The sequence below is a fragment of the Pelmatolapia mariae genome, linkage group LG14 (assembly GCF_036321145.2).
Source record: "Pelmatolapia mariae isolate MD_Pm_ZW linkage group LG14, Pm_UMD_F_2, whole genome shotgun sequence".
NCBI lineage: Eukaryota > Metazoa > Chordata > Actinopteri > Cichliformes > Cichlidae > Pelmatolapia > Pelmatolapia mariae.
The window spans coordinates 2242501-2255589 of NC_086239.1; the positions used below are offsets into that span (position 1 = coordinate 2242501).

The following is a 13089-nucleotide window of genomic DNA, read 5'->3' on the forward strand; positions in this document are numbered from 1 at the left end:
CCATGTGTCCAGCAGGGACGAAGCTAAAGCACCGACAATATCAGAGATGTGAACAGCAGCAGTCTGCATCATCAGCTGTTACATGTCGTTTTCAATGTTGCCCCAACTGACAGTACAAGCTAAAACAGCAAACTCAAACACTGTGGCATCACTGAGAGTTACAAACTGTCTAAAATCTTTCATCTTTAATAAAATGATGAGTGTGACTGCTTCACCAGGTGCAACAACCAGGTTTAACAAAAACCTGCTATTAACAAAAACAGGACTTATGGAGTATAACAGCGTTAGCTCACTAGCTTCCATCTAAAGATGATACACCGTGTTCTGGCTGAGGGAAACTAAAACACAGCTCTGCTATCACCTCAGAAAAGAAAGTAAGTACTGGGCCTACTGGGAGATGGGCTAGAGCACAACCAGGATACACTAGAGAGATTTTATCTTTTGAGGGGGGAGGGAGGCCCGGTCTCTGCTGAGGCTACTGCCCTGTGACCTGGGCCCAGATAAGCAGAAGAAAACAGATGGATGAAAAGATGGATGGATGACTTATTCATTGAGCCATTCAATAACTCTGTCATTCATTCTCAAGTCTTTAGTTTGGTTCTCAATACATATAAAGTGATGGAAACTAAAATGAATAAAACGCTGCACGAGAAGTTCCTGATATTTCCAAGATTGAATAAAAACAAAGGCTTGAGGGAGATAAACATCAACCACAGAGTCACTCCTGCTTACAAGAAATACCTATAATCCACAGGGGTCCTCACTCACAGTAACAGCAACAAAGCACAAGTGAGATAAGGCTGATCCTAACAGGTCAGGCTTCCTTAATCCTTTGCATCGTCCTCCGTGTCTGCACAATGCAAACATTCAGCTCAGCCACTCCTTCCAAACCATTTCTCTGCTGTGCAGTTCGATCCAAGCTGCATACTCTGTGGTGAAATGGGGGTGAGGAGAAGAAACTGAGGGTAAATATTTGGATGGGGTTGGGTGAAGATTGAAGACAGAGCATTTCCACACGTAGCTTCATCATCCAGTGAGTTAGCTGAGGGCTGGTTGCCAGATGTCTTATGCAATGCAACACAAAATTTGGGTGGGGGGCGATTACTAATACACTAAGGGGGTGGATGTCTTCAGGACAAAGTGAACTTTGGTCTCTGTGAATAGTTGAATTTGTATAAATTTTAAAAGAGAAAGGCTATAAGAATAATGATAAAAGCCAGAAGAACAAATAACTGAATGGATAAAAACAAACAGGGTTGCACTGATGCAGAGGAGGAAAAACAACTTTTCACTTTTCTCATCCACCAACATTAATGGGTGAAGCAACAAGATAAATCCTGGAAAGGAAAATCCTGAGATAGAACTCGTCACAAAACGAAGATTTTTCAGATAATAGTCAAATTGGCACAGATTCCAAAGTTTTTCCAGATCACTTGCTTTCACAATTACTTGCTTATGACTAGGGATGGGAATCGAAAACCGGTCCTTGTTGAGAACCGGTTCCCACTGTATCAATACCTCTGAACTGTTTGCCATTTTTGCAAACGATTCCCCTATTGATTCCAGTCGCCTCGAATGACTTCACCACGTTGTGTAGCGTCATTTACCTGGCAGGAAACATGGTGCCTAAGCAGCACGAACGCTCAAAAGTTTGGTTATACTTTATGGGAAAGAATGACAACAGGGCAACTTGCAATACTTGCAAAGTAGATATTTCATCAAAGGGAGGAAACACTACGAATATGCAAAAGCATTTGCTCACAAAACACGCGATGACCTTAAATGAATGTCGTGTTTTTGATTTGAGCAGTGACCAAGTTTGTGGTCAAAGGCTTGCACCCATTTGCCACAGCAGATGCCCCCGAGTTTCGATAAGTGAATGTGTTTAATTGTAGGCAGGGACATTACTGGATATTCTTGTGTAATTGCTACAGAATAATTTATGTTATACTTTGCTATTGCTACGGAAGAATATTTATTTTATTAATATTTTAAATCTACAATTTTTTTCTGGGGACCCCGTGACACCCCATCGAAGAGCCCTAGGCTGTGGATCTCTTAAGATCTCACAAGATCTCACTGTTGGGTTTGTAAGGCCATGTTACTCCTAAATTTCTATCTTGTTCAAAGAGAAGATATAAAACAAAGTTCTAAGCTAATCGACCTTAGTGTTCTCCTGTTTTAAAAACAAGAATCGATAAAGAATCGAATTGCTAAACAGAATCGAAAATGGAATCGGAATCGTGAAAATCTTATCAATTCCCATCCCTACTTATGGCCTTTAAAGGTTCCCCTGTCATAACATCTGTATGATGGGTAAACTTTTTTAAAGAACTTGTTCATCTTGATACTGGTAAGACGTAAAGTTAGGAGTACAACTGTTTTCAGTGAGTGCTGATAATGAGCTGCAGCTGGTGTCTGCTGGGCTTCACCTCCAGCAAACCAGACCTCCTGTGTGGGTGAGTGCATGTGTGTACTGTTGACGATGCCTAAACTCAAGGACTCAAAATAAAGAGTGCTAAACCAAAGTCCATCATCATTGTGGCTATATCTACATGCACACGTCAAGAAGAGCCATTGTTCAGCTCTGCAGTTCCAGCACGCTCTTTGTGGCATGCTCATCTGCTGCAGGTTTGGGTTAGTGTGGTAATGCATGGAGGCTATGGTCTCCAGCTGCTCTCCAAAATAGTCAGGTTGGGATCAGACTCCCTGCAGGACACATCCATCTGCAGAAGCTACTGATTGCTATCAATCTGGCAGCTGAGAGGAAAGATGAGAACAGAACTTGAAAATGCCAAATGATGGAGGGAGAGGGCCCACTAGCTAGCAACTTCAATGTTTTCAGAAATATGTTACCAAGTACAGTTTGGGAACAGCTGGCATACCTGGGTAGCATTCCCAAATAAGATTCTTGTAAGAAACCCTACAATATCATATATTTATAATGCAGGGGTAGGCAACTCCAGGCCTCGACGGCCGGTGTCGTGCAGCTTTTAGATGTGTCCTTGATCCAACACAGCTGATTCCAATTGCTAAATGTTCTCCTCAACATGTCCTGAAGTTCTCCAGAGGCCTGGTAATGACCGAATCATGTGATTGACCCAGGGTGAGATCTAAAACCTCCAGGAAACCGGCCCTCGAGGTCTGGAGTTGCCTACCCCTGATGTATTGTAAAATCTGTAGGCAAACAGACTGCAGAGCACTGTGACAGTCTGTTCGTTTATCTAAAGCTGGTCCTCCTTTGTATACAAGAACTGTGGGCCAAGAGGGAGGGAACACAGAGGACAAATAAACAACATAACCTCTGCAGCTGGCTCGGTCCAGAGGGTTCACACTGATCATGTGTAGATTTACACAACATATATCTGACAACGAGGCACGCAAGTTTACTGTGAGCAATGTTAACCATTTCAGAGGAACCGCCACACTGACATGATTATTTACTGCATCCAAATTATGCAAACAGGACCACCATGTACGGCACAGTGACAACATGGAGGAAACAGCATGGAGAGCTGATATCTGACCAGCACACACCGACGTGCAGGCCTTGACAGCAAACTGGTAACACACAGGAGTGCAGTGCAACACAGCAGGAAATGTTGCGATTTTAGGAGCTGTTCACTAACACAATGGAGCGTCACAAAAAACACTGCAGCTGCGTGCAAACATGGAAACATCAGCATCAACGAGCCACATCCGTGATGTGTGCTGCAGTTAATATTCATTGATATGCTGAATATGACGATCCAGTTATATACTCTGTTGCACCAAGTTGGTGACTGGATAGAATATTTCCAATTTAAACTTTATGAAGCGGGCTTTGCAATTCTTTCTCTAAAGTTTCCATCTCTCTGTGGTCAGACAGATTATTCCCAAGAAACACGCCAAAGCCCTCTCTCCGCTCACATCTTATACTCCAAAATATTTCCATTCAGGTCATTACACTCCTGACGAGTAAAAATAGCATCAAGATGAATTCATTCTTCGCCTTCTCTCCTTCAAGTCCTGTTCTAACAAATGGAAAAGCAATCCAAACATTAAACACAAACCCGACACACACTGTGTCATGGATCGCAACTTTTTCAAAACCACCACTTTGAGTGTATCTCAGTTATCAGCCTAGCTGCTAAGGTCTCACTGAGAGGTCAGATTCTCACTCTCTGGTGCTTTGATGTGACCAGGGAAACACTTTGGAAATGGTACTGATGCTAGGCTCGAACTTAGCCACAGGTTATCTTGTCGTATACAAGTGTGTGCTTATCACACACACTTGTATTCCACATGTATAAAGTTTATACTCATATGAGATGCACAGCAGCTTAACTTTATGGTAAACGCTATTTTTTAAATGCCAGGTGTAAGACTTTGGGAAATACCTTGATGTTTGTTTGAAGAGATGAACAAGTTTGTGGCACAGACGCCGACAGCCTCCACAGATGGACAGACAAAAAACACCCAGTGAAGAAAAAGCTCTGTGCTTTCAGCTTGGAAGCAACAAGTCAGACAAAAATGTTTGGACAGCAGTCTGATAGGGTGAGAGGTCAAGCCTGGAAAAACACACTAATCGTCCATGTGAGGCATTCTTCATCGTGTTCCAGCACTAAACTACTAATCCAACTGTGAACAAGAGTTCAAGGAGCACGGCTTCTCTACCTCGTCTTCTTACCAGTGATTACAATACTCTACTAACACCAGTCTACCAGCAGCAGACAGCGTGGACCATCAATCAATCACAGAATGGAATTTCACACTAATGGAAACTACAGCCTCCCTAAACTCTGAGTACGGGACGCCACAGGCACCGAGTGCAAGTCTCCCAGTGGTCCTAATGCCTTACAATAATTCAAATTAGTTCCATGACGACTTGACGCTAGCATCTCTTATTAGAAAAAAGAAAATCTGACACACTGAGAAAACAGGTATCCAAGTAACAGGGAGACCTTGACATAAAAATTAATTCCTGTCGCCAGACATGCAGTTTAAAACTCAAAGAGTGGGGCTGCAGAGCATGTCAGCTGATAGCACGTCAGCTGATAGCACCGCCTGAGAAAAGAGGTTCAATAAAACATATCCTGCTCCAAAAATAACTACTGAGGGTTACACGTCTGGCAAGGACACGACTATGACAGCAAGTGCTTAAGCAGCAGCACGTTTGATGTCAGCCATGAACTGTTCATTTGGTGGTTCTGTTCCTGTCCCTCCTCTTACCCACAGCTGTTTACAGGCAGTGAAAGCAGACATGTACAGACATAAAAAGGTGTGTCTCTGGACACAAGCTTAAAGTGGTACTGGAACAGTACACAGCAGCAGTAGTTCATACAGTAAAGTAGGAGCAGCTTTAATGGTAATAAAAATAGTTACATTATCAACATAAAGTACTCCAAAGTGCAATGTCTGTTTCTACTGCAATCCCACATTCAAAAGTTAATCACACAAACCAGACTGCCTGCAAAGTGAAGAGCATTAGAGGGACATGTGAAAGCAGAATATTCAAAATTAATATGGATCAAAAACATCGCCCGACTTTGAATCCCAAGCAAGTGTCAAGCTTAACCATACAACTATATCCTATATCCTTTATACTTCAACTACACAACATCTCGTTGTAGATATATATAGATAAGATAGATATACATGTGCTACAGTACAGTTTTTGGATTTTACTTTCATTTGTAAATTATTCATTTGAAACTGACCAAAGAAATTAGTTTTGCATTCTGCAAACTGTCCTCGGTAAAGGCAGATTGTCATTTATTGTCTAGACCAGGGGCGGGGAAGTCCAGGCCTAAAGGGCCGGTGTCCTGCAGGTTTAGATCTCACCCTGGGTCAGCACACCTGAATCCAATGATTAGTTTATCACCAGGCCTCTGGAGAACTTTAACACATTTAAATCAGCTGTGTTGGATCAAGGACACATCTAAAACCTGCAGGACACCGGCCCTCGAGGCCTGGAGTTCCCCCACCCCTGGTGTAGACCATACACTCAAGCTAAGGTAACTCTGATGACATCATTATGTCTTTATTGCAGTTAATTTTTAAAACTTGACTAAGATCACAGAATCAGTGAAAATATAAAATATTTGCTATTCCATAATCTCTTGTGAGCACAGTACAGAGTGCTGTAGTAACATACACTTCATCTTGTATCTTCTTATTGTCTTTGGACAAGATACTGGGTGTGTGTCCACATTTACATTGTTAATACTGAGGCTCATTGTGTTTGATCACACTTTCTAGACACTGTTCCTACCATGAAAATCATTTAGTGGACAGCAAAGGCAGGGTTTAAGAGTTTAAAAAAGGAAAAAGACAAACTCAAAATAAGTCGGGTGAAGCATTTGTCAGGGAATATAATCATTTTTAGGGAATTTAGTTTCTAAACATCAGAACAATGACACAGACGTGACTGGATGCTAAATATGATTCTACAGGGTGGGCCATTTATATGGATACACCGTGATAACATGGGAATGGTTGGTGATATTAAAGTCCTGTTTGTGGCACATTAGTATATGTGAGGGGGCAAACTCCTCAAGATGGGTGGTGACCATGGTGGCCATTTAGAAGTCGGCCATCTTGAATACAACTTCTGTTTTTTCAATAGGAAGAGGGCCATGTGACACATCAAACTTATTGGTAATGTCACAAGAAAAACAATGGTGTGCTTGGTTTCAACGTAACTTCATTCTTTCATGAGTTATTTACAAGTTTCTCTTTGTTCACAGCCATTGACATGTCGAAGAGGTTAACACGTGAGGAGCGGATCGAAATTGTGTTGATATCTGGTGAACGCAGTAACCGGGTCATTGCAGCAGATTTCAATGCAAGACACCCTACGAGACCACCCATCTCCCATGCTACAGTTAGCAAACTGCTTGCTAAGTTTCGTGAAACTGGTTCAGTGTTGGATTTGCCAAAATGTGGACGCAAGAAAACTGTCACTAATGAAGAAACATCAGTGGCTGTCCTAGCGTCATTCAGCAAGAGCCCACAGCGTAGCACTCGCCGCATGTCACTGGAGAGTGGCATTAGTCGAACATCCCTTCGGCGGATATTAGCTACTCACAAATGGCACCCTTACAAACTCCAGCTACTGCAGCATCTCAACGAGGATGACCCAGATCGACGCACAGAATTTGCAGAATGGGCAAAACAAAAACTGGAACAGGACCCTCAGTTCATGCAGAAGATTTTGTTCAGTGATGAGGCAAACTTATGTGAATGGTGAAGTTAACGAACAAAACCACCGCTATTGGTCTGACACTAACCCGCATTGGATGGATCCCTCCAAGACTGTTGGAATAACAAAAGTGATGGTTTGGTGTGGTATATGGGGTACAACGATAGTGGGTCCATTCTTCATCAATGGAAACCTCAAGGCCACTGGATATTTGAAATTGCTACATGATGATGTGTTTCCCTCTTTATGCACTGAAGCTGGCACGTTCCCTGAGTTTTTCCAGCAAGATGGTGCACCACCACATTATGGGTGCCAGGTCCGAGCATTCCTAGATGAACAGTTTCCTGGAAAGTGGATTGGTCGTCGTGGGCCAGTTGAATGGCCCCCAAGGTCTCCCGATCTGACCCCCTTAGACTTTTATCTTTGGGGTCATCTGAAGGCAATTGTCTATGGTGTGAAGATACGAGATGTGCAGCACCTGAAACTACGGATACTGGATGCCTGTGCTGGCATTTCTCCTGCGGTGTTGCTATCGGTGTGTGAAGAGTGGAAGAAGAGGGTTGCATTGACAATCCAACACAATGGGCAGCACATTGAACACATTTTATAAGTGGTCAGAAACTTGTAAATAACTCATGAAAGAATGAAGTTACGTTGAAACCAAGCACGCCATTGTTTTTCTTGTGACATTACCAATAAGTTTGATGTGTCACATGGCCCTCTTCCTATTGAAAAAACAAAAGTTGTATCCAAGATGGCCGACTTCTAAATGGCCACCATGGTCACCACCCATCTTGAGGAGTTTGCCCCCTCACATATACTAATGTGCCACAAACAGGACTTTAATATCACCAACCATTCCCATGTTATCACGGTGTATCCATATAAATGGCCCACCCTGTAGAATCATATTTAGCATCCAGTCACGTCTGTGTCATTGTTCTGATGTTTAGAAACTAAATTCCCTAAAAATGATTATATTCCCTGACAAATGCTTCCCATTTTATTACGGTGTATCCATATAAATGGCCCACCCTGTATAACCAGGGAGGAGTGTTGGACTATTTATTTGACCAGTGAAGTCAAGAGAGCGTTGCTGCTGTAACTTGGTGTTCTTATCCAGTGTGTGAATGTGAGAGTGAATGAATAGTGGAGTTGTAAAGCGCTTTGGGTGCCTAGAAAAGCGCTATATAAATGCAATCCATTAGTAGTAGTAGTAGTAGTAGTAGTAGTAGTATTATCATCATCAACTAAAAGTACTCAGACATTTCTCTACAAAACTTAGAAATAAAATTTTAAGATGCTAATGGAAGTCCAACTGAATATAAATCATGAACATGCCTGCTTAGTACTCACCCTTCTAGTGTTGTCCAGCACTTTGGGGTCAGGTTGGCCATAGTTTGGGGGATTGGCATGTGGGTCATAGCCTAGCCTGGACAGCATAGGGGCGATGGCGGCCATGTCCCTCACCACATCAGCTGGGATCTTTCCCACCCACTTGGACAAGGCCTCCACATTAACTGGCTTAATGACCTGGTCTGTGGACCTCTCCACCCTAACAAGACACAAAGAAGTGTTATTTCAAGTATGCATGTTATTGGAACCTCGTTTTGCAACAAAGTGACTGTTAGCACACATTTAACCGCGCTGACCACAGGTCACAGCATTATTTACACTGGTTGTCATCGTGGCTCGTCCTGTTTCACAACAGACCAGTCCATCACTCGCTTCTGTTCAGTGGAAGCATCTAATTGGCTGTAACCGGATTATAAAATGCTATTAAAGCTGAACTCCTGGCCTCCGTCATCAGCAGGTCCCCGTTAAACACAATGAATGAATAACTTTTTACACCATTACTTCATCGCCCAGCCGACATCCATCTCATTTCATTTGATCTACATCACTGACGTGCCTGTTTTCAGCAGTGGAAACGACACATGGATCAACCCTAATGGCTTAATGTCTGCTCTACACCAACATCTCCGTTTCACTTTGTTTAGAAAACTTCTGTAGCAGACAGAAAACCTTAAGAGTAAAAAAGCCGCGATAAACACATAATATAACTTATTTCTATGGAATCACAAAAAAGGCTGTGACCTTTTTTAGCGTCTCAATACTTTGACTTTATGCTGAATTATCTGCATAATTTAAGTGCTTCTTAGCGGCAAAGCTCTTCTAGGTAACATGAACACATACAGGCAATTTTTGGATTTTAGGTTTTGTTGATGCTGAACATTAAACTGCTGTTTAGGTTGGAGATGAATTGCTCCACTCAGCCTTTTCTTCCATCCACCATTATCTTGGTAAATTATTCATCGTCTGAAATTAAATATTCAACCGGTGAGGGGATTGGACTTGATGGACTGCAGCTTTTATTTTCTGCAAGGAGCAAAGTGTACTAGCACTGACGAGCAGTGAGATGAACACTGAGCTCTATGAAGATGTAGATAACTGCTCTCTTAAATCACAAACACAACAAATCAAAGGGCATCCTGATACATTAATAAAATTAGTATAGAGTACTGTACCATTAGCCAGAGACCTGAATCTGTTTGACAGGCATCAGCTGAAAACACATTTAGATATTAGAGTTGCTCAAATTAATAAATCTCAGTGCTATCAGATTGTACACACAGTGAAAAAAAGCAGTATTCTGACTTTTTTCCTTCTGTATAAGGACAGATAGGATATTTCAAAGTAGTTACTGAAAACAAACTTTCATTAAAATACACAGGTTGTATGTATAACACACAGTTAGCTTTTATTTCTTTAATGGATGAATAGTCTTTAAGTGATGAAGAACACATTAACAGATGACACGTACAGTCCCGATCAGAGGTTTATACAAACTTAGGAGCATGAAAGTCATGGTAATATGAGCCGCTTTTAATCATTTCTATGAAATGTTCTTTTTCCAGGGTGGAAGAACTGGGTGAACGAACGAATTTATTTTGGTTTACAGTGCACATACAGACCATCTAAGATAGCCGCCTCTCTCTAAGCCTGAATCTATCTGTCACAACTCTTTGGGGCAAAGGGAGGAAGCTGCTGTCTGTCCAATCAACCCTACAAATACATCACTATACACACACAGACACGACTTAATTACTTTACTTGGTGCTGAGTTCAACAATGCCTTAAATTCACATTTTGACACTTTTAAAATGTCACTACTTTGGGTCGTCTTTCAGATCTTGGCAAACTGTCACCCTTAGATAAGAGGCAATTGATCAGGATGAACAACCCACGAACCCTCAAGACTCAAGCCAGCCATGAACTGAAAATTACTGGAAACACTACTGTCACTTGCCAGCCACAGCTTTGCATTGCCATGGTGTGAAGGATGTTACCCAAGAAAGAAGGCCCTGCTCCAAAGGTCAACTAACATTTTCAGCTGGACAGGCCAAATACATCGTCTCATCTGCCTATAAACCTTTTCTATACAAAGGTTGATCTATCTGGTCACAGTTGCAAGAGATCATTGGGGGAGTAAAGGTGAGGCTTTCAAATCTAAGGACACAGTACCAACTGTCAAGCATGGTGGTGGTAGCATCATGCTGTGGAGCCGTTTTGCTAACCGTGGTACTGGTACATTACACAAGAGGATGGCATAATGAAGGAGAGGGGCTAGCTCCAAATTCTATAACAGCTAGATGGTTGAAACTTCTTGGATATTTATGGAGTTAAATAAAGAAGTTAGTCCGTGGAGTCACGGATACAGCAAAGAGAGAGGTACATCTGCATCTAAAGGACTCTCTTTGGATGATCCCAATGTTCACATTTTGGACAGAGAAGACAGATGGTTGAGAGGTGAAACATCTTCAAGAAACTTAAAGAAATCCAGACTCTTTTCTTTCCAAGCTCCTTAGTTTATCAGGAGCTTATGAAGGCAGCAAATGAGAAAGGAGGACTGAGAGAGAGGCTCATGATTCATGAAGTGCAGAAGATCGGTAAGGAGGAAGTGAGGGTAGCTACAAAGAAGATGAAGCACACTGGGTCTAGATGATACCTACTGAGGTATTGAGATTTTTAGGAGAGGGGTCAGTCGACTTTTTAACCAGACTGATTAAAATGAGCGTGGAGTGTGAGTGGATGCCTGAGGGATGAAGAAGTGTACTGGTGCCAGACGTCAAGAACAAGGCTGATGGTCAGATCTGCTGAGGTATAAAGCTAATGAGCCACTAAATTAAGTCAGGGAATAACTATAACTGATTGCGTAACAGATTAGTTGATCAACTAAACTCATACCGTTTAGGTTTTTGTCTCTATGAATTTGCTTACTATTTCTCCCCGTTGCCTGTAGAATCTTGGAATTCAGCACATGTAACTAATTTTAAAAAGAACAAAAAAAAAAAAAAGGAGATTTTACACAAGTTTACGTAAAACTAAACTTGTCCATTATGTTTACATTGTAAAGATATTATCTTTGTAGAGCTCAGGCTGGGTTTTCACCAATAAAACTGCCAAAAGTATATTCAGTAGAACTTTTCAGCCAACCGACCTAAAGAAAACAAAATGCATTTTTAAAAAGGCCTAAAACTGTGAAACCAGTGAAAGCAGCCTCCTTATTGATTAGTTGAACATGTTTTGTAACAGGGTCAGCAATCCATTTATCCTAAAAGGAACACACCGACATCAGTCTCTCCTCCCTCAGCTAGATTACACTCAGATCACCAAATATAATACAGAATTTCAGCTTTGACCACACTTCATCACTTTTTCATGCAACAAAAATTTTAAAATGGCTTCTCTTATGAGATTATTGTAACTGGTTTGATGCCCAGTCAAGCACAGCGATACCTAAAGAGCAGACAGAATGAGAACGCTCACACCACAATGTCTATTTACCATCCAGGGTCCAGCCCCTCAATCCTTATGTTTCCTGTCAGACTCTATACTTCAATACAGCAATTCACTTTCCTCTAATCCATTTACTTTGCAATTGAATCTTTACACTGTACAGGCATAGCCTCCTGCATGATTAATAGATTGAGCTGGTTTTGTCATCTCAGGAGGACGGTGGAGATGGTTTCCACGAGACGGGCTAGGATCCAAACATCCACTCTGCAACAAATGGGTAGGGAATCACTTTAGGTAACTCCATCAAGACCCAAGGGGCGGCTAAGTGTTGATGTGGAACATAAACTGATAAAGAGGGGAGGCTGCTGAGCTTCACCATCAGGTTAGATGGAGCTAACCTTATTGACAAGAGAGCCAAAGGTCTCTATAGTACACATACCAATACAAGCGCCAAGTATATACAGGAGTACATCTGTGTCTCACAGTTCTGAAGTCATGTTGAAGTTCTGCAAATCTCAAACTTACATAGACCAGCCATACATTAATACTCAAGCATTATGAAAACACATATGGTGCAGTTTGCCATATAAATCCCATAAACTGAAGGAAAGTATATGGTAAAAGAAAACAGCATGGTCGTATGGTCGCTTCACTATATGACGTAACCGTATGACCAATATAAAGTGTATATATGTGTATAAAAATCCCCCCCCCCTCCAAATCCATCTGAGAAAGAAGTCCATTGGCTCTTACTTCTGAAGGTTAAGGTGCTGTTAGCTAGCCCAACTTCTTCTTTTCTGTGTCTCCCTGCTGTAAGGATGACCATGATGCACTCTGACTTTAGTTCTTGCTCCAAGCTGAAAGCTAAACATTGTAATGAAGATATTTTTTAATCCCCATTACATAACCCCAGTGAAAACTATTACTAGCAACAGACAATAATGTAATTTAATGTAGCGAGGTTTTTTCATGTCCAGTATTTTATGCAGTTAATAACTAAGCTATCACTTAGATGCTTGTTTTATTTTGGAAAATGTTCCTTATCACAATTTACAATTAATTAGCACTTTTTATGCAACTTGAGAATTTACTTTCCTCCAAAAGGA

At 41.5% G+C, this 13089-nt stretch overlaps 1 protein-coding gene across 2 annotated transcripts in view; it reads right to left on the minus strand.

Annotated features, from left to right (window-relative positions):
* The window catches only part of tpst1 (tyrosylprotein sulfotransferase 1), a 45268-nt gene that overhangs the window by 8581 nt on the left and 23598 nt on the right, over window positions 1–13089 (minus strand). For both annotated transcript variants that reach the window (XM_063493841.1, XM_063493840.1), the window contains exon 3: window positions 8540–8738. In XM_063493841.1, coding sequence (XP_063349911.1) covers window positions 8540–8738 — 199 coding nt within the window. The remainder of the gene's footprint in view (window positions 1–8539; window positions 8739–13089) is intronic.